General features: G+C 38.8%; 1 protein-coding gene across 4 annotated transcripts in view; it reads left to right on the plus strand.

Annotated features, from left to right (window-relative positions):
• TRPM7 (transient receptor potential cation channel subfamily M member 7) overlaps positions 1 to 25,222 on the plus strand; it is a 105,604-nt gene extending 80,382 nt beyond the window's left edge. The window contains exons 29-40 of one of the 4 annotated variants that reach the window (XR_009245603.1): positions 486 to 582; positions 2,059 to 2,129; positions 4,006 to 4,043; positions 5,516 to 5,541; positions 9,719 to 9,769; positions 9,847 to 9,912; positions 10,474 to 10,757; positions 10,883 to 10,965; positions 11,145 to 11,350; positions 13,271 to 13,480; positions 15,276 to 15,327; positions 15,427 to 15,511. Coding sequence is in view for 2 of the 4 variants with exons in the window: in XM_058665862.1 (XP_058521845.1) it covers positions 486 to 582; positions 2,059 to 2,129; positions 4,006 to 4,043; positions 5,516 to 5,541; positions 9,719 to 9,769; positions 9,847 to 9,912; positions 10,474 to 10,757; positions 10,883 to 10,965; positions 11,145 to 11,350; positions 15,276 to 15,327; positions 15,427 to 15,533; positions 23,562 to 23,692 (1,212 nt within the window). In the remaining 2 variants the exon portion in view is untranslated. Of the gene's footprint in view, positions 1 to 485; positions 583 to 2,058; positions 2,130 to 4,005; positions 4,044 to 5,515; positions 5,542 to 9,718; positions 9,770 to 9,846; positions 9,913 to 10,473; positions 10,758 to 10,882; positions 10,966 to 11,144; positions 11,351 to 13,270; positions 13,481 to 15,275; positions 15,328 to 15,426; positions 15,606 to 15,772; positions 16,105 to 23,561 lie in introns of those variants that run through there. The other 3 variants (XR_009245604.1, XM_058665862.1, XM_058665863.1) reach the window with 3 other exon arrangements.
• Positions 25,223 to 27,117: the final 1,895 nt, after the last annotated feature.

The following is a 27,117-nucleotide window of genomic DNA, read 5'->3' on the forward strand; positions in this document are numbered from 1 at the left end:
CAACGGGCTGGTGCGCGCTGATCCGAAGCCGGGAACCTGGAATCTCCTCTGGGTCTCCCATGCGGGTGCAGGGTCCCAATGCATTGGACTGTCCCCAACTGCTTTCCCAGGCCCAAGCAGGGAGCTGGATGGGGAGTGGAGCTGCCGGGATTAGAACCGGTGCCCATATGGGATCCCGGGGCTTTCAAGGTGAGGACTTGAGCCGCTAGGCCACGCTGCTGGGCCCATTGTCCTTAATCTTTTGTAAATTTATATAGGAGTGGCTCATATGGATTTGTCTACAATAGCCAAATTAAGGTGTTTTGACACAGTTTTTGAGACTGTATGAAGAAAATAACCATAATCTATATTTTTCCCCTTTGTGTCCATCTCGAATAAGGTATATTGAGCTAAATAAATAATCAAGGGGTTCTTTTTACTTAGAACAGTGGCATGGCATTCAGTTCAGTTATTTTTAAAATTATGTGTATGTCCACTATATGCAGAATGATAATCCCTCTGAAAACACTCTGAAACACATGAGTTCTTTTGCTGGCTTTACTGAGTGTCACAGAACTCCAGATTCTCTTCATGTGGAACAAGGTAAGTGTTTTGATTTATGAATTTTGTTAGCATACATGCTTTTTTAAACTGTTATCTAATATTTGATAAATGCCTGGATAATAAATTATATAGGAGTAAGTTTTCTGGTCCATTAGTGTTAGCTATAAATAAGTCACGTAAGGCTAACATATTTTTTACATAAACAATTGTTTCTGATAGGTCTGACTTTTTGTCATGTATCATGCTTCAATCTGTATCGTTCATCAGATTTTTCTGTTTTATCTTAAAAACAGCTAATAACATTTGTAGGTTTGTTGTTGAAATACACAGACACACTTTGGAAAGTCTCATGTAACTCCAAATGTAGCCATTATTAGTTTGTCTCCCATTAGATCTTCATGTTTATACAGTAATACATGACAATTCAGTCTTTTTCCTTAAACAACAGAAAACAGTATACCATAGATGTTGTTTTGTACCATTAACTTTTTACTGAAGATATTCTGGTGTTCCATACCAGGCTTTCTAAAATGAGTCAAGATTATATACTCTAATATCTTAAAAGTTGAATAATTTTAAAGCTTCCTTTTCAGAAACAGTATTGCCATGTCCCTCTTACCCTCACTTATTTTTTCTTCTTCGTCTGCTAAATTCAGCACCCTATATTCTGACCAAGTTGTTTATTCTCCAGGAATGTAAATTGGCTTAACATTCAAACATATGATTACTGTGATGCATGAAGAAAGTAAACCAGAGGAAAATTAGAAGATTCTCTCAGTAACTACACAAAGGGGATTTGATGAAATTTAATAGTCATTGGAAGTTAAAGTAGGAATATGAAGGAGTTCCTTGGTTTTGATAAAAACATTTCAAAAAAGTTACCGCAAATATAGTCCATTGTAAAATATGCAAAGTCCATAATGGAGAACAATACTGGGAATCTGGGACTGCTGTTTCTTACATTCTAAATCAGAGCAATAAAGCTGTAGAATTAGTAAAGAAAAAAAGACAACATAGTTACTTTCAAAGTTAGTATGATTATATTGCTGCATCCTCGTATTTTCATTTTAAGCCGTGTCTGTTTACCTTCTAAAAAAAGGCATCTCTTCGCAAAACACAAAGCCCATACACACACCTGTTTACTCTTCCACACCAATAAACTTATATTATGGTTAGAGCAAAAACTCTAGATTCTTTAATATTTGAATAAATTTCTTCATAATATTTAGACTATATGCTGTCATCATAGTCATAATGTAGATTTTTTCTTGAGTCTTATGCCTCCAAGAAGGGTGAGTTTGGGACAAGGGTGAGAGATGTTTTACTTAAGTTTTTCCTCTGTTTCTTAGTGCCTTTCCACAGCACTATTCAATTCATGGACTGCATATAACTTTGTGTGGTCAGCAGTATTAGGTAGATAATAAGCTATTTTATGAAAGTTGCTAGAAAACTTCTGTTTGGTTAATCAGTATTTAAAAAATTTAATTGTATGACTTTTCATTAATTTTCTCTTAGGGGAAATCAGTAGTCGAAGGCCTTCTGCAGAAGATACTCATGAAGTAGATTCCAAAGCAGCCTTATTACCGGTTTGTACATTTTAATTATACCAATGCATATTATTCATTACAGTGTTGCTAGGAAAGAACTAGAAGTGGCAGTATTTTATTTGGGACTGCATCAAGTTTTCAAAAAGATTATGGCATAGAAAACTTAGATCTGTGGCAAGTGTTTGGAATAGTGGTTTAGTTGCTGCTTCAGATGTCTACATCCCATTCAGGGGTTCCTGGTTCAGGTCTGTATGGAAACCCAGCTACTTGGTTTCCAATCCACTTCTTGCTGATGCACACCCTAGGAGGCAACAGGTGATGACCCGGATAACTTGGACCCTGCTACCCATGTGATAGATTTGGATGGAGTTCCTGGCTTCTGGCTTTTGCCTGGTGAATCCTGGCTGTTTGTGGGAATTTGGGGAATGAATCAGTGACTGGAAGATCAGTCAGCATCTCTGCTTTTCAAAGAAAGAGTTAAATAAGATAAGATACCATACCATCAGTGCACGGTAGCAGTTACAGAAAGTTTCTTCCTACAGTGAGTAATGAGATAGTTTATATGGAAGATAGGCAAAGATCTCTTCTGTGTGTTAATTAAATCTAAGTACATGAACTGTGCTAAGATAATGGGATACCTCAAAAAATGTCGAAATCAATATTGTTTTATCTTTTAATTCCAGTTTTCCAAGAACTGTTTTGAAACCTCCTCATTTTGATTTTACTGATTTCCTTTAATAGCAGACTGGAAACCAAGAAAAATAGCTCAGGAGAAAGCAGTAAAATTCTTCCTTTATATTGAATTCTATAGAAATCATTGTTTATAATTATGTTTTAAGAGACTGTCAAATTTGAAAGGAAAATATAGAAATAAGAACTACAGATGAAAACCTAAGTAACACACTAGGCATGTGTGGGGACAGTTACTCAACTGAACCTGACACAATATAGAACCATAATTAGATGGAAAATATGTTGAAAAGGCATGGAACGTGTATCTACTTGACCTTGAGAGACTTAGAATTTTCCGAACTGATGAAACATCTGAAAATGGAAGAGTAAAGCTAATCCAGATGTAGAAACACCATTTTAAACCTGCAGAATAAAAACCATATGCACTTAAACCCAAAAGGCTGCCATGAAATGTGAAGAAAAATACCATGATTATTGTTGAATGTTCAGCTTGTATCTCAGTTTTTCTTTTTATCCTTTGATTTTTGGGGGGCAGAGGGCCATAGTGTATAGGCAAAGAGTCTTCACAAAGTTCATGAAAAGTTGTAAAAGAGATCATGCATGAATTTTAAAAATTTTTGTGCCAAAATGATTATATGTTTTCTAATACATGTTTGTGTGTATATGTATGTTTGTGTGTGTGAACATGTGTGTGTGTATGTATGTAAAGCTAGAGACAGGCATAAAGATAGAGGCATATCTATAAAGACACAGTCAGTCATACAGAGACCAATCTCCTTCTGCACAGTAGTTCTTTCCCCTGCAACAACCAGAGCAGGATCTAAAGCCAGGTATCTCTTTATTTTTCTTAAAATTCATTTTATTTATTTGAAAGGCAGAGGGGACAAAGATCTTGCACACTGATTTACTCCCCAAATAGCCTAACAACCAGGATTGGGTAAGGCCAAAGCTTCTTCCTGGGCCCAAGGATTTTTTCCATCCTCCGCTGCCTTCCCCGGCACATTAACATGGAGCTGGATCAGAATTGGAGCAGCCAGAACCCATATGGGATGCTGTTGCTACAGACCACAGTGTAATGTGCTGCACTACAGCACTTGGCCCTAAAATGTTCTTCGTTCTTAAAACATACAGTGGGAAACAAAATAGCATTAAACAGAGTTCATAAATGATACAAACTTGTTTTTGTATTAAGTTTTTGTTTATGTTTGTTTTCTTACTGAAGGATTGGTTACAAGATAAACCATCAAACAGAGAAACGTTGTAAGTAAGCCTTTTTCACATCATTAGTCTGAGAAGTATTATAGTTACCAAATGTTTTTTTCCTCTGATCGTTGCATTATTTCTTTAAATTTCCTTCATCTATGGTCTGTAATTATTGTAGTCTGTCCTATCTTTATATACATGAGATTGAGGTAACTCATGCATAGATCTGATTTCATCATTTTATGTAGTTATACTGTAACTGCAATTCTATCTTCCCGATAGTAATAAAATAAGATTTTATTGTTTTGTTCTATTTCCCTCTTGTTGTTAAATAAATACATTGAGAGACCCAATTTGAAAATTTAGTTTTGTATTTGATTAGCATCTCTGTTCATCATTTTAAACAAACTTTGTATCTACTTTTGGGAAGCACATTGATAGAGTAGTAATGTACAAATAGGAAGATATACAGATAGGAAGATCCCCTAGAAACCTGATCTGGTACAAAATCAAAGGGCACATGAAAGACAGTTTACAGGTAATTGTTCCTGAAAGGAAGATGTTCAGTTCAGATTCGACGTGAATAAACAAAGACAACCTGTGTGTTTCAGCCTAGGAATTATTACTTTAAGATTCCCAAGAACATTTTCAAAAGTCTGATGTGTTGCCCATTTGGTAGGAGAAGAAAATAGATCTCATAGTCAGATAAATAATTTTTATAAATTGCTTTTAAATTACTGAAATATCCTAGCCCTAGGTGACACTTGGAAGATTTATTACTAGACATCTTAAGGGTATATTGTGTTTTTAATCAAAGCAATAGGATATGAATACTGAATAGATATTTCAACTTGATGTTAATTGTAGTGTGTGTCAAGGGACCATTGTCTTGTAGCATGCTAACCCAGGGAAATAACCAAAAGGGTAATTGATCACTCTTTAAATGCAGAAAACAGTGCATTGTCAGGAGCAGCGGAAGGGATAGTGCTATGATCAGAATATATGTTAAAAGAAAATACTGTGTTAAGGTGAAAACCAACAGGAAACAAAGAATATGGGAAGCTGGAAAGATACTGGAGAAGTCCTCTGCTTGTTAGGTGCTTCTGTGTCTGGTCCTCTGAGTCCTGAGCAGGACCATTAGTTATGTAACGCACAGCTGAGCCCATGATCTCTTTTGCTTCCTGCAGTTCCAATGTCTGTGATTTACACTGTGATTCTTGGAATTAAAAGAACCTCCATTTGGCCATTGTGTGTTGTTTTAAATAAATGTATTAATCATGAAGAGAAATTTCCACATCAAATTGAGTTTTACAAAATGACCTCTTTATTCTCTTGGATTTTTGCTCATTAATCCTTTTTATATATTTTTATAATTCTACAAGATCATTCCAAAGCCTTTTTGCAGCACAGGAATGAATCTCCCCAAAATCTAAACTAAAAAATACAAGTTGTTGATTAAGTAGAACATGGTAACACAGCTTATAGTATGTATGTGTTTTTTTTTTTTTTTTTTTTTTATGTTTCTTTAGGCCGTCTGAAGAAGGAACACTAAATGGTGAGTCTTTGGTAGACTTAATGTGAGAAACTGAATCATATTTGATCTATTACAGCAAATACGACAATATCATAGATACATTTTAGATTGCAAATTTTAAAAACCAAGGTAGTAGAAAGTTTTTCCCTGAAATAACTTTTTTTGAAATAGTATAGGTATTTAGAAAACATAGTCTCTTCATTGTCACCCCTTCTTTTCATCCTTTCTTCTCAACCTGCTCCTTCTCTAATAATACCTGTTTTGCTGAGTGATACTGTTAGCCAGCTATGTGAGCACATAATTTTGATCACCTTGACATTGTAACATGAAGTCCAGTGCATCCCAAATACTTGATAAATATTTCCAAATCTTGCGCTGCGCTGAACTGTACATTCCATCACTCCTTTCGCTCAGACCATTGTTTCTCTTTTTAACTTTTTGTTGAAGCATATTGTGTGTATGCAGAATAGTGTGGATAGGCTCTCATTAAAAACTTGGGAAATATGCATACCCTTGTAATCAACACCAAAAGCAATATAAACAATGTTGCCAGTGCCTTGATCTTGTTATAACCTCTGCCTCTAAATTACACAATAAGTTAGTTTTTGTGGGAGGTGTGTCTGTGCTATAAAAATAGAATAAGTATGTGCTATCCTGTGCCTCTAATGTTTTTATGATTTTTATGAATATTTTTATGTGAAATAATAGCATGTGCATTTTCACTAGTGGGTACTATCATTTTTACTGTTGAAGCTTTTTTTCTAATCTGTCCTGTTACTCTTTCACTTTACATTTTACCCATTGTGATTCGATGAACTGCCTTCTTTGTTACATGGTATATTAGGTTCTTTCCAATTTGATTCCCTGCTTCCATAGTTTCACTTGTACAGCTGTGCTGATTAACTTGCAGTCTTGGCAGCATATTCAGCTCACATACAAAGAATCACATCTTCCATGATGGCACATATCTACAGAATTAGACTGCTTTGAAATGAGATAAATATGGCTGAATACATGTTCAAAAGTTTCACGGGTCATTCTAATGTGTAATTAGATTGTTCATACTAAACTGCATACAGTTTCTAAAGATAGCATGCAATATCATTCTCTCAAATTACTTAGTTACTCCTTTGTTCCTCTGAGATAGATTTTGTAGCTGGTTTTTTGTTTGCTTGTTTGTGAGATTTGCTTGCTTAAATACAAAAGGAAGGGGAAAAGGATATTCTGCTGGTTCATCCCCCAAGTGGCTGCATTGATGGGGTGCTGTGCCAGGATGAATTCAGAAGCCTGAACACTAAGCACGTCTCCCACTTGGATGGCAGAGGCCCAAGTGCTTGGGCTGTCTTCCACTTCTTTCCCAGGAGCATTAGCAGGGAACCAGATCAGAAGTAGAGCAGCTAGTGCCCATATAGGATGCTGGCAGCACAGGCAATGGTGTAACCCGCTGCCATTCCCCTTACATTTCTTTTCTTTAGTTATATAAATTTAATTTTATTTGAAAGATTTTACAGAGAAGAGGAGACAGAGAGGTTTTTCATCCACTGGTTGACTCCCCAAGTGCCCACAATGGCCAGAGCTAAACCAGATGTTTTGTGCACATCTCCCATGAGGGTGCAGGTGGCCAGGGCCAGGTCAGACTGACGCTAGGCACGAGACTCAGCCCAGGTCTCCCACACAGGTAGCAGGGAACCAACTCCTTGAGCAATCATCACTGCCTCCCAGGATCTGCATTAGCAGGAAGCTGGAGTCAGGAACCAGATCCGGAGATCAGACTTGGGCACTCCACTGTGGGATGTAGGTATCTTAATTGCTAGGCCCAGTACCCACTCCTGAGTTCTTTTTTTAAATAACTTCATGATAGTCTTTTGTATAAGGTATAGCGTGACTTCTGTCCTGTGTTGATAGATGTTCAGTCTGTGTTTGGCTTTTTGATACTACAGACAGTGCTGCAATGCACATATGCTTGTAGTATTACTTCTATTTCCACAAAATAGGGCGTATTAAAAAGAAGTGAGTGCCATCTCCCACGAGGGTGCAGGGGTCAGAGGACTTGGACCATCTTTGCTCTTTTCCTGGGCCATAAGCAAAGAGCTGAATCACAAGTGGAGGAGCCAGGACTCGAACCATCAACCATGTGGGATACCAGCACTGCCGGCAAAGGATTAGCACACCAGACCCTTGATTTTTTTTTTTTTTTAAAGATTTATTCATTTTATTACAGCCAGATATACACAGAGGAGGAGAGACAGAGAGGAAGATCTTCCGTCCGATGATTCACTCCCCAAGTGAGCCGCAACGGGCCGATGCGCGCCGATCCGAAGCCAGGAACCAGGAACCTCTTCCGGGTCTCCCACGCGGGTGCAGGGTCCCAATGCATTGGGCCGTCCTCGACTGCTTTCCCAGGCCACAAGCAGGGAGCTGGATGGGAAGTGGAGCTGCCGGGACTAGAACCGGCGCCCATGTGGGATCCCGGGGCTTTCAAGGCGAGGACTTTAGCCGCTAGGCCACGCCGCCGGGCCCCTACCCTTGATTTCTTTTTAAAAATTTTTATTTATGTTCTGCAGTGCCGGTGTCCCATATGAAGTGCCAGTCAGAGTCCTGGCTCCTCCACTTGAGGCCCAGCTCCGTAACCTACAGCTTAGAAAAGCAATGGGAGATGGCTCAGGTCCTTGGACACTTGCATCCAAATGGAAGACCAGGCTCCTGACTTCACATTGACTCAGCTCTGGCCTTGGCAGCCGTTTGGTGAGTGAGTCACCAAAGGAATAGGTGCATGTTTCTTTCTGTAAAATCTGCCTCTATGATAAAAATAAATTTTAAATTTTGTTTGAGGGACAGGCAGGCAGTTCACATCTGCTGGTTCACTTCCCACATGCCCATAATGGCCAGAGCCTGGCCTGAAGCCCTAACAGTGAGCTTGGAATGCAGTCTTGGCCTCGCAGGTTGGTGGCAGGGACCCAGCTACTTGAGTCTGCTCCCTCCCATGATGTGTATTCACTCAGGAAGCAGGAGTCAAGAACAGGGGCTGGGAACACTCCAGAATAGAGAGTGTGTTTGTTTTAACTGCTGGACTGTAATAACTGACCCCCTTTGAGATTGTTCATGACCTTTTTTCAATCAAGAGGTGTTATCCCACCTTTATGATCCTCATCATTTGCATACATGTGTTCTGTGTATATTGTTTATACATAATGCTAAAACTGCTGACCAACTTCTGTGAGACAATAGGTTTTTTAAATCTGTGCTCTAGAAACTTAGTACATAACACATTTATTCTGTCTTTCACTTATTGCAATGCTCCTTAAAAATTTTAGAGATGGGGGAAGGGTTTTAGGGTGTGTTTAATATTGCAGAAGTTGGGACTAGGACAGTGGCATTGCAAGCTAATCCTCTTTCCTGCAAGTCCCAGCATGTTTGTAGCAGCACTGTTCACAATAGCCAAAATGTGGAATGAATCTGTGTGTCCATCAACAGATGAATACACACAAACTCAGGCACATGAACACACAGAGGATGTATATAAAAAAGAATGAAACTTGGGGTCGGTACTGGAATGTAGTAGGCTAAACCTCTCCCTGCAGCACCAGCATCCCATATATGTGTGTTGGCTCTAGTATAGTTCCTGTGCTTGGATCCAGCTCCCTACTTATGGCCAAGGAAAGCAACAGATGGTGACTCAGATCTTTGTGCCCGTGCACCCACACAGGAGACCCAGAAGAAGCTCCTGACTCTTGGCTTCAGATCAGCTCCAGCCATTGTGGGCATTTTGGGAGTGAAGAAGCAAATGGAAGATCTTTCTTTCCTTCTCTATAAAACCATCTTTCCAATAAAAACAAATAAGTTATTTAAACAAAAAATTGCAGAAGTTGACCTCACAGCCTTCACAGATGGTTAAGATGTTTGTATGCCTGCAGTACCCAGCCCCCAGAAGGCAGAGTCGTTTTGTCTTTCTTGATTGAGGAAAGTGCAATTTATGATAGTTGAGGAGAATGAGAAACATAAATGTGCCTCTTCCTTCCACATGAACATACAACTAATCTGGCAGAGAGAATTAGGATAATATTATAGTGTATTCTGGACATACCTATTATTTGTTTTTTCTTTGTGAGGTGAATAACTGACTGTACGAGAGTGAGCATGAAGTATTGCTGCACTAGTACTTTTAAAGTTGTCTTAATTTGTTTATTTGCTCTTTTAGGTCTCGCCTCTCCTTTTAAGCCAGTTATAGATACCAATTACTATTACTCAGGTGAGTATTATTAAAAATAAAAGTTAGTAATATTTTGGATGTTTAGAGGTTTAATTATTTCTTTGGTTTTTATGCAGCTGTGGAACGAAACAACTTGATGAGGCTATCCCAGAGCATTCCGTTCACACCTGTGCCTCCAAGAGGTAAATCCAAAAGAGAAGAAAAGGGAAACTTTACATTATGCTGATTTTTAGTTGACACATAGAACATGGATGAGAGAAAGAATAAAAGATGACATGAAGAAACACAAGTTTCATATAAATTCTTAAATAGTATGACTACTTAAGTGGTGGTGCAGACTTCGAGGATGAACACACCAAAACTATAGTTGCAGCATATCCACAAGCTGGTGCTTTCCAATTTAGAAGAGTTCTACTTTACTCTTTCATAATTACAACAGATGAATTGACATTGCAGGATTTGGGGACAGATAGTTCTAACCTATGTAGAAGTTCTACTGGGTTTCTGAAAGTTTATTCTTAAGAAGTTTCACAATTTAAAAAATGTTGTCATGGCACAAAAATTTAGATATTATGGAAATTTGTTGTTGATTGCCAATGATTTGCCATTTTAAGGAAATTTTTCTAAGACTGCAAGTTGATCCAGTATGTTTTCTTTTCCTTAATGATAGACTGTTTTTGTTTTACTGTATCTTCTTTGAAGAGTCATTTTAAAATCTTAAATAATGTTTGTTCATATTGCAGGTGAGCCTGTCACAGTGTATCGTTTGGAAGAGAGTTCTCCTAGCATACTGAATAACAGTATGTCTTCATGGTCACAGCTAGGCCTCTGTGCCAAAATAGAGTTTTTAAGTAAAGAGGAAATGGGAGGAGGTTTACGAAGAGCTGTTAAAGTGCAGTGTACCTGGTCAGAACATGATATCCTCAAATCAGGACACCTGTATATTATCAAGTCTTTTCTTCCCGAGGTGATTAACACATGGTCAAGTATTTATAAAGAAGATACAGTTCTTCACCTCTGCCTCAGAGTAAGTGATGGTGAATGCAGAATAGTGAAGCTTAATTTGAGCTTCATTTTGTCAGTTCTGAAGTGTAAAGAAACCAACGGAAGTCTTAGCTTAAATATTGAACAGGAAATTTTTCCCTCTTATAGGAAATTCAACAACAGAGAGCAGCACAAAAGCTCACGTTTGCCTTCAATCAGATGAAACCTAAATCTATACCATATTCTCCAAGGTAAATCTTCACATGTTCCTTAATTTTTCAGTATTATTTAATGGTAGTATTTTTTTTTTAACCTCCATTTTTGGCCAATATGTATGATGTTGAATATTATGGTCACTTACATGTTTTGCAGATCAATGACAATTTTATTAACAAAATATTAGTTACATCTATATTTCATTTTTCACAAGGTTCCTGGAAGTTTTCCTGCTGTATTGCCATTCAGCAGGACAGTGGTTTGCTGTGGAAGAGTGTATGACCGGAGAATTTAGAAAATATAACAACAATAATGGGGATGAAATTATTCCGACTAATACACTGGAAGAGATCATGCTAGCCTTCAGCCACTGGACTTATGAATATACTAGAGGAGAATTACTGGTACTTGACTTACAAGGTAAAAAAAAAGTTAAGGTTTATTTATTTATTATTGGAAAGGCAAATTTACAGAGAGAAGGAAAGAGAGGGAGGTCCTCCATCCACTGGTTCACTCCCCAAATAGTCACAACAGCCAGAGCTGAGCCGATCTGAACCCAGGAACCAGAGTCTCCTTGAGGTCTCCCACACAGGTGCAGGATCCCAAGTCTTTTGGCCATCCTCCACTGCTTTCTCTGTCCGTAAGCAGGGAGCTGGTTGGGAAGCAGAGCAGCTGGGACACCAACTAGCACCCATAAAGGATGTTAGCGCTTACAGGGGGAGGATTAACTGGTTGATCCATTGCACCAGCCATTACAAGGTGAATATTTGTAAAAGTACTAACATGCAATTTCACAGTAGGTTCTTACCTATTCATATGTTACATAGAATATACAGAAATGTGCCAACTTAAAATCTTATGACAAAAGTATAAGCCATAGCTTGTTGCCACCACTATCTTGAATGAAGGAAGCTAGCTGTCTCAATTGTTGTTTCGATAGCAGAAACATGAAATTTCATGTTCTATTAGTGAATTAAATACCTTTTCACTTTGATTTAGGAATTTGGTTGGGGCTTGTAAGGGGTAGCTTATCTCTGCTGTCATTTTGGAAGGCTTGTCTCATTGGAGCCATTGAACAGGTTGATAGGAAAAGTATCTTAGCCCTTCACTCTTGGCTGGTTTTTCAGCTCTCCAAATGATGTTTCTCATAACTAACTGGTTCAGGCTTTCCCATGTTGTGGACTTCATACATGGTAGTGGGCTTCCTCTAGAGCAAAAGCAGAACCTCCTCAGGATTAAGCTCAAAACCAACCCCACATCCCTTCTGCCACTTTTTACTGGTCCAGGTGTTTTAAGGGGCAGCCCAGAATCAAGAGGAAGGAAAGTAAATGATTGCATTTCAAGTGGAACATCATGCATAGAGAAAAAAAATTACTCATAACTGTCTTTGTTGGATAGACTCCTATATGAAAAATAATAAAAGAGGACAGCTTTACTTGAAATAATGTCTGTTTCCTTTCAAAGTGGAATCAAAGGAAAGTTTGTTCTAGCTCTGCTGGGTTAGTAAGTTACGATTTCCACAATTTTTTTTCTCTGTTAAGAGCATCCTTCATTTCAAAGGTAAACTCACATTCAATTTTAAACCATGTAAGAAAATTGTTTAGAATGCTTATCTCTCAATCTTTTTACTGTAAAGATAGAAATTAAATGATTTGGAAAAAAGATTAAATGATTTGTTGAAGAGCAAATAATTGGGTTGATTCAGTTCAAGAATGAAAATCTGTGTATATGTAATACCCTCTTAGTAATTAATCAGTGTATATTAATGATTAAGGATCTATATTCAAGCATAGTGAGAACTCTAAAAATTTTTATTTAAGTCAGTTCAAATTTAGTAATTAAAATATATCACTTAATACAATTTCATTTCCTTCAAACATTTATAAGTAGGGAAGAAAACAAATTTTGTCAGACCTGATTTAGTGAATGTAATGATTGATTTTGGTGAGCAAGATAACTATGTTTTTTTTTTTCCTCTGCATGATTAATATGTTTGAGCCATTTTGCATGAAACTACATCAAATTAGTATGGAGCGGTCCCTGAGTATAAAGAATGAGGCATCTCCATCTTTCCTGTTCTGCTGCTATAAGGTGTAGAGGAACCTTATAGCTTCTTGGGGGAAAAGCTAATGGAAGCTTTTTTCCCTCCTTAGTTGCTTTTGTTGTATTAGGCTGGCTCCCTTCCTCCTTTCCTCCTTCCCCCTCCCTCAGTAAACAGAAACAGAAACAAAAACAAATCTGGAATAATGAACAAGTTTTTTTCCAGTTTTTTTTCCCCCCTACGGGACAATACGTCAAGGATGTCTTTTAGATCCCTACCTCTGTTCCTTCCTTTGTCAGATAGAGAACACCAACCTTCTGCTGATTTCCCAGGTGGCCAGGGCCAGGTCAGACTGACGCTAGGCACGAGACTCAGCCCAGGTCTCCCACACAGGTAGCAGGGAACCAACTCCTTGAGCAATCATCACTGCCTCCCAGGATCTGCATTAGCAGGAAGCTGGAGTCAGGAACCAGATCCGGAGATCAGACTTGGGCACTCCACTGTGGGATGTAGGTATCTTAATTGCTAGGCCCAGTACCCACTCCTGAGTTCTTTTTTTAAATAACTTCATGATAGTCTTTTGTATAAGGTATAGCGTGACTTCTGTCCTGTGTTGATAGATGTTCAGTCTGTGTTTGGCTTTTTGATACTACAGACAGTGCTGCAATGCACATATGCTTGTAGTATTACTTCTATTTCCACAAAATAGGGCGTATTAAAAAGAAGTGAGTGCCATCTCCCACGAGGGTGCAGGGGTCAGAGGACTTGGACCATCTTTGCTCTTTTCCTGGGCCATAAGCAAAGAGCTGAATCACAAGTGGAGGAGCCAGGACTCGAACCATCAACCATGTGGGATACCAGCACTGCCGGCAAAGGATTAGCCTACTACTATGACATCACACCAGGCCCTTGATTTCTTTTTAAAAAGAAATGAATACCATTGCTTTTTTTCTCCCTAACTTTAAAGTAATTTATTGATTTGGAAGATGATGGAGAGAAAGATCTTCCATCCACTGGTCATTTGCTTAATGCCCACAATATCCAGGGATGGACCAGGCCAAAGCCAGGCACTCTATCCTGTTCTTCCTTGTGGATAGCAGGAACCCAAGTACTTGCACCATCAGTAACCGATTTCCCAGCCTCATTAGCAAAAAGTTGGATTGGAAACAGCAGCTGGGACTTGGACTAGAAAGTATACTCATCATGCCTGCTGTGTGACAACATAGGTCACTGTCTTTGTTCTAATAAGCACTACTTTCACAAGAGCTTGTAGTTAGCCGAGTTCACACTCAGTATTAGTGTGAGTGCCCATTTCACAGTTTTTCAAGTATTAAATATAAATTTATTTATTTTTATGGCAAACTCAGAGAGGAGGACTCCCCAAGTGATGGCAATGGCTGGACTGCACATATCCAAAGCCAGGAGCTCTTCTGAGTCTCTCACGCAGGTGCAGGGTCCCAAGGCTTTGGGCTGCCCTCGACTGCTCTCCCAGGCCACGAGCAGGGAGCTGGATGGGAATTAGGGCTGCCAGAATTAGAACTGGCACCCATATGGGATTCTAGCACATTCAAGGCGAGGACTTTAGCTGCTAGGCCACTGTGCCAGGTGCAGGTATTGAATATTCTTAATCTTTGCCAGTCTGTTGTGTGGAAATTAGCATCTTGTTTTAATTTTGATTTTTCCCTTCTGTGAAGTCAAGACATTTCATTAGATTTCATTTTAATAGGTTAAATATTTATGGTTATTCAAAATATTACTAGGTATTACTTAAGTGGGGGTGGATGAAATGAGGGAAGAATAGATGAGGTGGAAAGATTTAGCCACATAGTACTTGTGGGGAGAGCTGGAAGTAAAGAAAGATGCTCCCAGTTGTGCTCTTTGTGTTATCTGCATGTTTTCTGTGAAAACGTGTTATGTGGCATTATGATTGTAATTTTTCTAGTTCTGTGGATTATGCATATGTGGTTTTTGATTTTTAGAAGTTCTGTGGATTATGCTTTCATGTAGCAGATTGTTCTTTGCTAACTAAGAAACAACAAGGGTAGATTGTATAGACTTTTCTTTGTAGCCTTTTCCCTGCCTACCTACCCACCGAGATATTTAACCCTCACATCTCAAGAGCTTTTTTTTTGTTCCTGATAAACTACAGGTTTAAATCAAGTTTTGAAATATCAAGAGAGGAAACCTGCCTCCCTTGAATAGTTTGAAATTGCTATGATGAGTGATTTGTTATTTTTATTGTATGAGTGTCTGTTTATAACAATTACATAATGTTTTTTGTCTTTTTTATGTATACATAAAAAGGTGTAGGTGAAAATTTGACTGACCCATCTGTGATAAAAGCAGAAGAAAAGAGGTAATAAGTTTCAGCAATTCCATTATGGCATACTTTCATAGTTTCAAATTTTCATTTATGTTTACATGAACTTTTTTTTTTTTTTTAACCATTCCACAGATCCTGTGATATGGTATTTGGCCCAGCAAATCTAGGGGAAGATGCAATAAAAAACTTCAGAGCAAAACATCACTGTAATTCTTGCTGTAGAAAGCTTAAACTTCCAGGTAAAGCTTTTTTGCGTCATGATAATGCATACATTGTTAGCTTGATTCCTACAATACTTCATGAGGCAAGAGGTACAGAAGCTGGGCTTGGCAGTGTGGCCTAGTGGCTAAGGTCCTTGCCTTGATCCCATATGGCCGCTGGTTCTAAACCCGGCAGCTCCACTTCCTCTCTATCTCTCCTCCTCTCAGTATATCTGACTTTGTAATAAAAATAAAATCTTAAAAAAAAACAAAAAGAGGTACAGAAGCTTCATTTAATGGTTTCTAATTATGTCAGTGTTAGCAGGTTCTTCACAAATGCACATCATTGGTTATAAATGAACCTGTAATTTCTTTTCATTACTTAATGTTATGTTTTTACTTAATGTGTTAACATGTCGACAGAATGCCTGGAGTTGTGCTAGATATTGATGATATAATATGAGCAGACAGACAGACATAAGACATACTTCCTCCCCTCATGGAGTGAAGTCAGATATTCCCTGTTAACAATATTTAGCAGGGAATTACGGGACCAATAATTTCCAAGAGAAAAGGAAACCACTAAAATACCAAGAGTGCTGTAGAATGTATAAGCAAGTTGTCAAATTGAAACTTGGAGAGCAGAGAATGATTCCAGGCAACTAGCTTGAAGGATAAATAGGTTGTCTAATTAGCCTGTCCGAATTGGGAAAGAGTATTTCTTTTTTTATTATTATTATTATAAATAATACATATTTATTAAAAATTCAAATACAGAAATAAAAGCACAATATCCCACCCAGTATACAGACAGCCACATAAATCCCCTTCCCTCTAGTCCCATTCCCCAGAGGTTATCACTGTGAACAAGTTAAAGTACATCCTTTGAAACATTTTCCTTTGTATATACAAGTATATATAAACACACATAAATGCACTTTTGCCTTTTACAAAAATGAAATCATGTAAATGTACATATTAATCTTCAATTTCTATCTTCATTCATTCAATATACTCTTTTGGGAAAGAGTATTTCATAAAGCAGGAATAGGAACTGTGGTTTTTTCATTCTCTCATATTAGTAAACTTTGTATTAAGCATTGTGCGTTGTTATTTAGGTGTAAATTGCAGCACAACCATGGTTTTTTTTTTACCTTTACTGTGCTACAGAATCCTCTGTGTACTATGTTAAACTACTACTGTCTGGATTCACCCTTAAGCTGTAAACTGTTTTTAAGTCCTGTTCATTTTGGCTAGTAACTTCATACTTAGGAGCTTGGTCTCAGACTGATTGGTACCTGTATTATCCAGGTTGTGTAAGTATGTTTGAAGATGTATATATTTACTTATGTGAAAGGTAGAGAGACAGAGAAAGCCTGCTTCTGTTGGTTCACTGTCCTCATACCTGGAGCATTTGTTGTGTGGCCAGGAGCTCCATTCAATTTTCCCACATAAGTGGCAGAACCTTGGTGTTTGAGCCATCTCTGCCTCCCTGATGCAGCATCAGGAAGTCAGCTCTAAAGTGAAGGCTGGACTCCGTCCTAGGCATCCAGTGTGGGTTGATGTCGCAAGCAGTGGCTTAGCCTGTTGCACCACAACACCTGCCCTGTGACCAGGTTTTATTTTGGGTTTTTTGGCTTTGGTATTTTTTATTTTCTTGTTGTTAGTTTTGTTTTGAGGATTAAATTAGTTGGTATTTGTAAAGTGCTTAAAATAGGGCCAGCCAAGTGTTATTAGATATTCGAATTAGTCTCTTTAATTTTACTTGATTGTTGCTGGTATACAGAAATATCATTGATATTTGGATATATTAACCTGGTGTTCTAAACCCTACTTAATTCACTTTTTTTGAAAGCTTTTTTTATTTATACTTTTTTTTTAAGATTTATTTTATTTTTATCGCAAAGTCATATATACAGAGAGAAGAGACAGAGATCTTCCATCTGATGATTAACTACCTATACAGCCACAATAGCTGGTGCTGCGCCAGTCCGAAGCCAGGAGCCAGAAACTTCTTCCAGGTCTCCCATGCAGGTTCAGGGTTCCAAGGCTTTGGACAGTCCTCCACTGCTTTCCCAGGCCACAAGTAGGTAGCTGGTTGGGATGTGGAGCTTCCGGGATTAGAACTGCCGCCCATATGGGATCCTGGCACATTCAAGGCGAGGACTTTAGCCTCAAGGCGAGGGCTTTAGTCACTAGGCTACCGCGCCGGCCCACTGTGTATACTCCTAAATATTCATTTCCTGGGGCTGGTGCTAAGCTTCCCTTTGTCTGCAGCGCCTGCATTCCACATGGGTGCCAGTTTGAGTCCCAGTAGATCCACCTTCAATTTAGCTCTTTGCTTTAGGCCTGGAGAAGGCCTCAAGTCCTCTCACCCCTACACTCATGTGGGAGCCCTGAACGAGATCTTTTGAATTTTTTTTTTGAATTTCTTGTGATCTTTTGTTAAGTCTTGTTGTAAAGATTTGCTTATTTATTTGAAAGAGTTTTCAAAAATAAAAGTTTTTTTTAAAAAATAGAGGGAGATACAGAAAGAGGTTTCACATCCTCTGGATCACTCTCCCAGATGACTGCAGTGGCCAGAGCTGTGTCCATATAAAGCCAGAGGCTTCTTCCAGATCTCTTACATGAATGTAGGGGCCCAAGAACTTCAGATCTTCTGTTGCCTTCGCAGGTGTATTAGCAAGGAAGTGGATTGGAAATGGAACAGCGGAGACCTGAACCAGCACCCACATATTTTAGAAATAGATAGCTTGAAACTTCATACATACACTGTATGCTTATTTGTTTTTATCAAGTCTTTCCTCTTCCTATTGTATGATCATGTGATTTTTTTTCTTTAGTCAGTTAATATAGTGTAATACATTGATTTCTGAATGTTGTACCAGTCTTGCATTTCTAGGGCAATTCACACTTCATTGTGTTATTTTATATATTATTGGGTTTGGTTTGATTATAGTCCATATGGGATGCTAACAATGCAGGTAGAGGATTCATGTACTTTGCCACCACAGCAGCCTCAGAATGTGTTCTGTGTATTTTGAATATTGCTAGGTTCTGGATCTTGTTTAAAAATATAGAGAATACTGGTTTTCTTGTAGTTTGCTTTGGAAGGCAGGCGGCTTACTTTAGTTTACTTCACAGATTCTGATCTACCTTCTATTGCTCTGCTTCCAGTATTCCTTAGGTTTTTAAAGTCTTGACAGCAGCTCTCAGGTCTGTCTCACCCATGTGCCAGTGGGGCAACCATGGGACCTGGGTGATTGTATTGCACTGTAGTTCCAAAGACTGTTATATTGTTTTTCCTTGCATGCACCATGCGCGTGATTCTAGGATGAAGTGTCTAGGATTCACCCACAAATTGAGGGTGTCCTTTTATCCATTTTCCTCTTCTAATGATGTCCTTCAAACTGTGAATGCCAAGGTCCTCTTTTTATTTCAATTTTTTTTCTTGAGATTTGTTTTATTTTTTTATTTGAAAAGCACAGTTACAGAGAGATCTTCCATGTGCTGGTTCACTCCCCAAATGCCCATACTGGCCAGAACTGAGCCCATCCAAAGTCAGGAGTCAGGGGCTTCCACAATGGATACAGGGGTCTGAGGACTTGAGCCACTCTGCCACTTTTACCAGGCCATCAGCAGGGAACTGGATTGGAGCTGAAGCAGCTGGGCCACAAGCCAGCGCTGAAGCCAGAGGTGCCTACTACTTGAGAGCAGCAGCCCCTTGTTAGTTTTTTTTTGTACTCCAACTAGAAAGCCAAGATTTTAGCCTCCTTGTACTGTCATATGCTTATTGCAGCTGGATGCACCTTTGGTAGTTAGCTAAACACGACTGACTCTTCCAGGCACTAAGTCCTGTTTTATCAAATGAGAGTGATTTTCTGGGGATTTTAGTTGTTTCCCTGACAGGAAGCACTTCAGGAGCGACTCTTCATGAGTGGGGCTTATCTTAGGTCAGCATCAGAAGAAGAGAAAATGGGGGGCATTTCCCAGAACATTGTGCATCCCCTAAAACCACCTCCTTATCCTCAGGCCAGGAGGTTTTAGTTCTTTCTGCCTGCATTTACTGTTACAATTAGGAGCTTGAGCTCTCCTGAAATCTATGCTTAGATGTGAGAAAAAACTAGGAAGCTCGTCACTGTATGTGCCATTCTCAGTCAGCCTGCTGTTTGAGGAATCTCAGATAGTCTTTTTTTTTAAGATTTATTTTATTTTTATTACAAAGTCAGATATACTGAGAGGAGGAGAGATAGAGAGGAAGTGGAGCTGCCGGGATTAGAACCAGCAGCCATATGGGATCAGGGCGAGGACCTTAGCCACTAAGCCACGCTGCCGAGCCCTCAGATAGTCATTTTATGGTTGCTTTGTTGGCATCATTTACTTAGAACCAGTGGGAGAAATGGAGTGGTTTGAATTTGCTTCATTTTAGCCATATCTATAATGTATACTGGTGAAATTAACATCACAGATACAATTTTATTTTGTTTTCAAGATAATACAATGTTTAAATAGAGTATTTAACATTTTTTAATTATTATGAACAGAATTTCATAAATAGAAGACACCGCAATAGCAACAGTGTAAAGCCTCATTTATGCTTAATAATTAGAGTTGAGGTTAGTTGCTCATGGTTACATGCATTTGTTAACCCCCTGATCAAGACTTGAGCTATAATTGCATGTCTGTCTACTATTGTTTGTATGATAAGTTGTACGGTAGTTGTGTTCCTGTGCGAAATAGCCGCCCCTGTCCTCTGAAGACAGGGATCTAGCCTTGGGAAGCACAGTTAAAGCAAGACTTTATTATCTGTGTTGCAAGGTAGGATGTCTTAGGAACGGGCACAGGGGGGCAGTGAACAACAAGCAGTTTATATCCCAGCATGCAGATCCCTGCCCTGGTTCCTCATTGAGGAGTAGTATGGGCTGTATAACCTTCTATCACCCAGGTTACAGTTGCCTTCTTCCTCCTTTCTCTGTACTTTAATTTCCTCCTGTTAGTTGGCTACCCCAGAACATCCTGTTTGCCTAGTGAATTTTGCTGCGTCTGCAAGTCAGCTAACAGTGATTTTCTTTTTGTGTTTATTATTATTATTATTGTTATTATTATCATTTTATGATACAGTTTCATAGGCTCCTGGCATTTCCCTTATCCCCTCCCCAATTCTACACCTAGTTCCTCCATATCATTACTAAAATATAGTTCTTCATACACAATCATATGTCCATCATTGTGGGCATGGACAATGGCAGAGAGTCCAGCATCCTATTGTCTAGATACAGTGAACAGTTTCATTCTAAGTCCATCTTTGTCTGGAAGTAGAAATGCATACTGCATTGTATCCTCACATCTGGATGTTAGTCTCCATTTTACAGCTACTGTACATCTCCTTAAATGAAAAGTCAATACAAAATCAACAATAGAAAGAAAAATTTACAATGCCATGAAGTTAAATGACATATTACTAGATATGACAGTCTCCATTACACAGCTACTGTACATCCCCTCAAATTAAAAGCCACAAAACAAAATCAACATCAGGGAGAAAAAAGAAATTAACAACACCATTGAAGTTAAATAACATGCTACGAAATGACTAACGTGTAGCTGAAGAAATGAAAATCAAGAACCCTTTTGAAGAAAATGATGTTACTGTATGATCTATGAGTCATTGAATGATTTAATCAGTAGAAAGTGTTTTGAAGAGATGAAAGTAACAGAAAACAAAAAAACCCATGCGATATAGTTTCCGCTGATTTTTGTTGGTGAAGTATGTCTCTTCTAGACAATAAATAGATGGGTTTTATTTTTTAATTCAGTCCACTAATCTATGACATTTGATTAAGCCCAAACCATCTACATTCAGAGTTTAATATGTATGGATGGTACTTTGGTCCTGTCATTTTAGCAATGGGTTGTTCATTGGTTTAGTCTTCTGTTGTCATTTTACTGGGATGTTCTTCCCATTTGCCTTTGGTTTTGTTTGGTGCTATTCCTCTTCTCTGTCAAAAGAACATCTTGAAGTATTATTTGTAGGGCAGGTTTGGAAGAGGCAAATTCTTTTAACTTTTCTTTACTGTGGAAGAATTTTATTTCATTTTCAAAGACAAAAGAAAGCTTTGCTGAATATGTTATCCTAGGCCGACAATTTTTTTCTTTTAGAATCTGGAATATGTCGTTCCATTCTCTTCTTGTCTGTAGAGTTTCCTGTGAGAAGTCTCCTGTGAGTTTCATTGGCATTCCTGCATATGTCAATTGATTTTTTTCACATGCACATTTCAGGATCTTTTCCTTATTTTCAATTGAAGAGAGCTTGATGATCGTATGTTGTGGTGCTCAGTCCCAAAGCCTAAACTATCCAGTTTCTCTTCTCACACCTTTTGTAACGACTTCCTCAGATTCTCTGCTCTCTAATTCATCTGTTTCTTTCCTGCATTGTCACTGTCATGTTTCTGGGACTGATGCCACTTCCCTGCTAATGGTAGATTCTGCAGAACGATCAGAATAGTCCTTTAACACAAATTGGATTCTGTCTCTACCTTAACTCTGCTCAAATGCATCCAGTTGGGCCGGCAAATTGCTTTCCATTTCTTTGCTTAGTGATTGAAAATGGCTCGGATGAAAAAAGATTGTCTAAAACCATAGTTGTTTTTTTCATGTCTGATATGGAGCAGACCATGCAGATCATTCATTTCCCAGCTTTGATTTTGTGAGGGCGGGTCTGGGAAGTTGTGACATAAGCCAAATGCAGACAACTTAAAAAATTTGGGGTCAGGGCCTGGCACAGTGGCCTAGCGGCCAAAGTCCTCACCTTGAATGCACCAGGATCCCATATGGGCACCGGTTCTAATCCCAGAAGCTCCACTTCCTATCCAGCTCCCTGCTTGTGGCCTGGGAAAGCAGTCGAGGACGGGCCAAAGCCTTGGGACCCTGCACCCATGTGGGAGACCTGGAAGAGTTTCCTGGCTCCTGGCTTCAAATCAGCACAGCACCGGCCGTTGTGGCTCACTTGGGGAGTGAAACATCGGACAGGGGATCTTCCTTTCTGTCTGTCCTCCTCTCTGTATGTCTGACTTTGTAATGAAAATAAAATAAATCTTAATAAATCTGTCTGTGGCGCTGTTGTCCAATATGGGTGCTGGTTTGTGTCCTGCTTTTGCTCCAGCTTATTGCCTGTAAAAGCAGTGAAGAATGGCTTAAATCCCTGGGCCCGTGTGCTCACGTGGGAGACCCGGAAGCTCCTAGCTTCAGATGGCCCAGCTCCCTCTGTTGCAGTCATTTGGAGAGTGAACCAGAAGATGGAACTTCTCTCAGTCTCCTTCTTGGACTTTGAAGTAGAAATAAATAGATGCTTAAAAGAAAAAGAAGAAAAACTATCCATAATGCAAAAATACCCATAGATGAAGTAAATGAACTTCACTCTATTCCAGTAAAACTATAAGAACAGCCAGCATGCCTGATTGGACCAAAAGCTGTAGTTTGACCCATAACCATTGCTTGACTGGTTTCCTGCTGGTCTTCCTTTCATTCATGGCAAATAAACTATGTGAACATAGTAAGCCCATTTCCTTCTCACAGTCTTTAGACTTCCACCTTTCCTCTGCCCAGAACAGTCCTCTAAGAACTTTGGTAATTCAGTTCTCAATATTTAGTCTCTTTCTGTGGCTTTTCTGCCCAGCCCTATCTGAAAGAAATGTCCATGCGCCATCCAGGCTGGCCCTCATCACATTTCATCAACTTATTTTCTTCAAATACATGTTCCTAACTTAATGCTCTCATTTTTCTTTTCCCTTTTCTTCATATATAAACCCCATGGAAACAGGGGCTTGTCTGCCTTCCTTTTTCGTGGCAACATTCCCACATGTACATGTAAGCCAGATTAATGACTCATGGTCAGTACATAATAATTATTGAATCAATTATTGATTGTTATACATATAATACTGTAATAACCTGTTGGAAAATAGATCTCTGACACATTTTTTAAAAGCTGTTTGAAATATGTTCTGTTTTTCGAAACAATACAAATAATGCTTGTTTCTTTCTTTTTGTCCTGGGTGGTGAATATAGATCTGAAGAGGAATGACTATACACCTGATAAGATTATATTTCCTCAGGATGAGCCATCAGATTTGACTCTTCAACCTGAAAATTCCACCAAAGAAGCAGAATCAACGAATTCTGTTCGTCTAATGTTATAATATTACAGAATCATCGATTTTATTGACACCTTAAAATGTTACTGTCACTTTTCCTTCAAGAGGAAGTTACCTAGTAATATATAGAGGTGTATGCAAATTGAATTTGCTGACTCCAGCACAGTTACAAGGTCAGCATTTTTTTGGGCCTGATAAAACTAGTCAATCAGAAACTCCCTATAGGGCAGTGCTGGCAACTGAGAATTTTTAAAGTAATGAAAAAATTAGTATTTATGACTTTCTAAAGGGCTTTTAATAGAGGATCTCATTTGACTTTGTTCTGACAAGGGTGATCATGCCCTCTTCCATGGTGCAATACCATTAACCAAAGTTAGGTGTCCGCGCACATTTTATTGGCAGCTGGAGAAATGAAGTCAGCCATTTGGTTAAGTGGCAGTCCGAAGTCTTCCTCAATGTGTTCAGTGTGTTCCATGATGATGTCACTTGGTTCCCAACTCTTTGCTTGTTGTCTGCTATAGAAAGATGGCCTGATACAGTTCTGAATTCCCAGGGATATGAGAAGGCGGAGCTGACCACCATTTTCTGAGAGACTTTATTTGTGAGTCAGGGTTAGGCTCCATATTTAAAGATAGAGCCAGTCTTTGTTAAATAGAGCCCAAATTGTGCAAAAGTATTGTTTTTTTTTACATTGTTCCATCAAGTCATTGCTAAGTAGAAGAAAGCCATGGTAAACTGGTACATAACCTAAACCTATAAAAGGAAACCTCAGCTCACTGTTGAAGGGAAATTACCTTGTGAGGAAAGTTAAAGTACTTTTTTCCTGTTAATGTCTATAGTGACAACCTGGAAGTTACACACTTCTCCAAAGATTTTTATTAACCAATCAAATCAGATTGTAAATATGAACTTTCTTATATTTAAAATTGTGTTGGAACATCTGAACATGAATGTTTTTGTGGTACTTATTTAAGAAATTAATTGGATTATTATGTGTGTCGGGAGATTGCAATGCAACTTTATGCCAATAAAATGGAACTTAACTGCCCCAGATATTGTTGAATATTCAACAAGAAGAAAAGCTTTTCATCTGACTAAAGTTTTATGCTTTGATTTTTTTTTTCCTTTTTGTTTGTTTCCTAGGTACTAATTTTAATTTTCATTTGGAAGAAAGCAGTAAAAAGCTTATATGTATCCAGTAGTGTATCTCATAGATACAGTCAAGGCAAAAAGAGATAATAAGCTGTTTAAATAGTGTTTAATATTGATGGGAGAAAGAAAAAGTGTATTACTTAAAGATATTATACTATATACATTTTGTATATCATTAAATCTTTAAAAGAAATTAAATAAATTTATTCTTGTTTACAAATGTTTAATGAGTTGAATCATTCTGAAAAGCTGTTCAGTATTTTCACAGCCTCTGTGGTTTTGCTTTGCCTCTTGCTCCTCTGTCCTGTACAGTGAAATATTTCTCATTATAAAAGGAAAGAGAGATACAGGCTTTCTATGAATGTTTAAATTTTTATAAGACTCTCAATAAAGATACAGCATGATTAGCATTTGAACCCACACAAACTGGTTTTCATCTTTGCTCTTACAACACTCTGTGCATTAAGAGTGTGACACCAGGTGTAAGGATCACTGCTGGTTTCTGCATCATTTCCTCTTCATTTTTCTAAACAAAGCTACCTCCTCCTTGGTTAATGTTGAAAGTGACGGATTACATATTTCTTATCCCTAAAACGTGTTCTTTCCTGTGATTACTGAAGTGCATTTTTATTTACTCCAGTGTCTGAAAATATAATTTGCTTATTTAATCTCTTAGTTTGTCTTCTCAGTCTCATCACACTCTTGTCCTTTACCAAACTGATTTTTTTTTTTAAGATTTATTTTCTTTTTATTGGAAAGTCAGATATACATAGAGGAAGAGAGACAGAGAGGAAGATCCCCCATCTGCTGATTCACTCCCCAAGTGACCATAACGGCTGGTGCTACGCTGATCCGAAACCAGGAGCCAGGAACTTCTTCCAGGTCTGCCACGCAGGTGCAGGGTCCTAAGGCTTTGGGCCATCTTCGACTGCTTTCCAGGCCACAAGCAGAGAGCTGGATAGGAAGTGGAGCTTCTGGATTAGAACCGGCACCCATATGGGATCCTGGCGCCGGTTCAAGGCGAGGACTTGAGCTGCTAGGCTACTGCGCCAGACCCTACCAGACTAATTCTTAAAATATTGATTATTTTCTGCCAGTGTTCTCTGATGGGATGCCCTAAATTTGTGATACATATGTGCCATTTTTATTTTAGAAGCAGTGCGTGTTGATTGTATTGGTAATATTTTTAAAACTTTTTAATATAAAGAAAAGCAACAAAATTAACACACTTTCATATCCTCAAGTCAGACGTACATTACTTCTTCATAGTTGCTGTGCCTACTCTACTAGATATACCCTTTCCACTAAGAAGGATCGTTAAGATTTTTCCCTGGATAGGGGCCAGCAGTCTGGCGTTACCACCATTTGCAACACCAGTGTCTGTATCGGCACCACTGCATTCACAGCTGATCCACTTCTGATCTAAATCTCTGCTAATGCACCTTGGAAGGAAGTGGAAGATGGCCCAAGGACTTGGGCTCTGCCACCCAGAGGGGAGACCAGGAAGAAGTTCCAGACTCCTGGCTGTTTTGGCCATCTGGAAAGTGAACCAGCAGATAGAAAATCTTTTTGTCTCCCTCTCTCTCAGATAAATTTATTTTTTTAGTTTTATAGTAATTTGAGGGTCCTGCATGGTGTAGCAGATACAGCCACTGCTTGTGGTGCCAACATCCCCTATCCCCTGAGAGCATCAGTTTGAATCCTGGATGTTCCACCTCTGCTTTTTCTTCCTGCTCATGGCCTTGGAAAAGTGGATGATGGCCCAAGTACTTGGGTCCCTGCCACACATGTAAGAGACCCAAATAAAACTCTAGCTGCTGGCTTGGACCTGGCCATTGTAGCCATCTGGAAAGTGAACTGGAGAATGAAAGACCTCTCTTGGCGACTTTCAAACTATATAAATAGATATTTTTAAAATGATTTGAGTTTTGGACTCGGCAGCGTGGCCTAGTGGCTAAGGTCCTCGCCTTGATCCCATGTGGCCGCTGGTTCTAATCCTGGGAGCTCCACTTCCTCTCTGTCTCTCCTCCTCTCAGTATATCTGACTTTGTAATAAAAGTAAAATAAAATAAATCTTTAAAAAATAAAAAAATAAAAATGATTTGAGTTGGACCCAGATAGGATTTGTGCATTGTGGTTACCCCCACCCTTATTTTATGTTTATTCTTTTTTTAAAGGTTTGTTTTTATTGGAAAGGCAGAAATACAGAGAGGAAGAGAGACAGAGGAAGAACTTCCATCCGATGATTCACACCCCAAGTGACCACAACGGCCAGTGCTGCGCCGATCTGAAGCCAGGAGCCAGGAACTTCTTCCAGG

This window comes from Ochotona princeps, chromosome 6, assembly GCF_030435755.1.
Source record: "Ochotona princeps isolate mOchPri1 chromosome 6, mOchPri1.hap1, whole genome shotgun sequence".
Taxonomy (NCBI): domain Eukaryota; kingdom Metazoa; phylum Chordata; class Mammalia; order Lagomorpha; family Ochotonidae; genus Ochotona; species Ochotona princeps.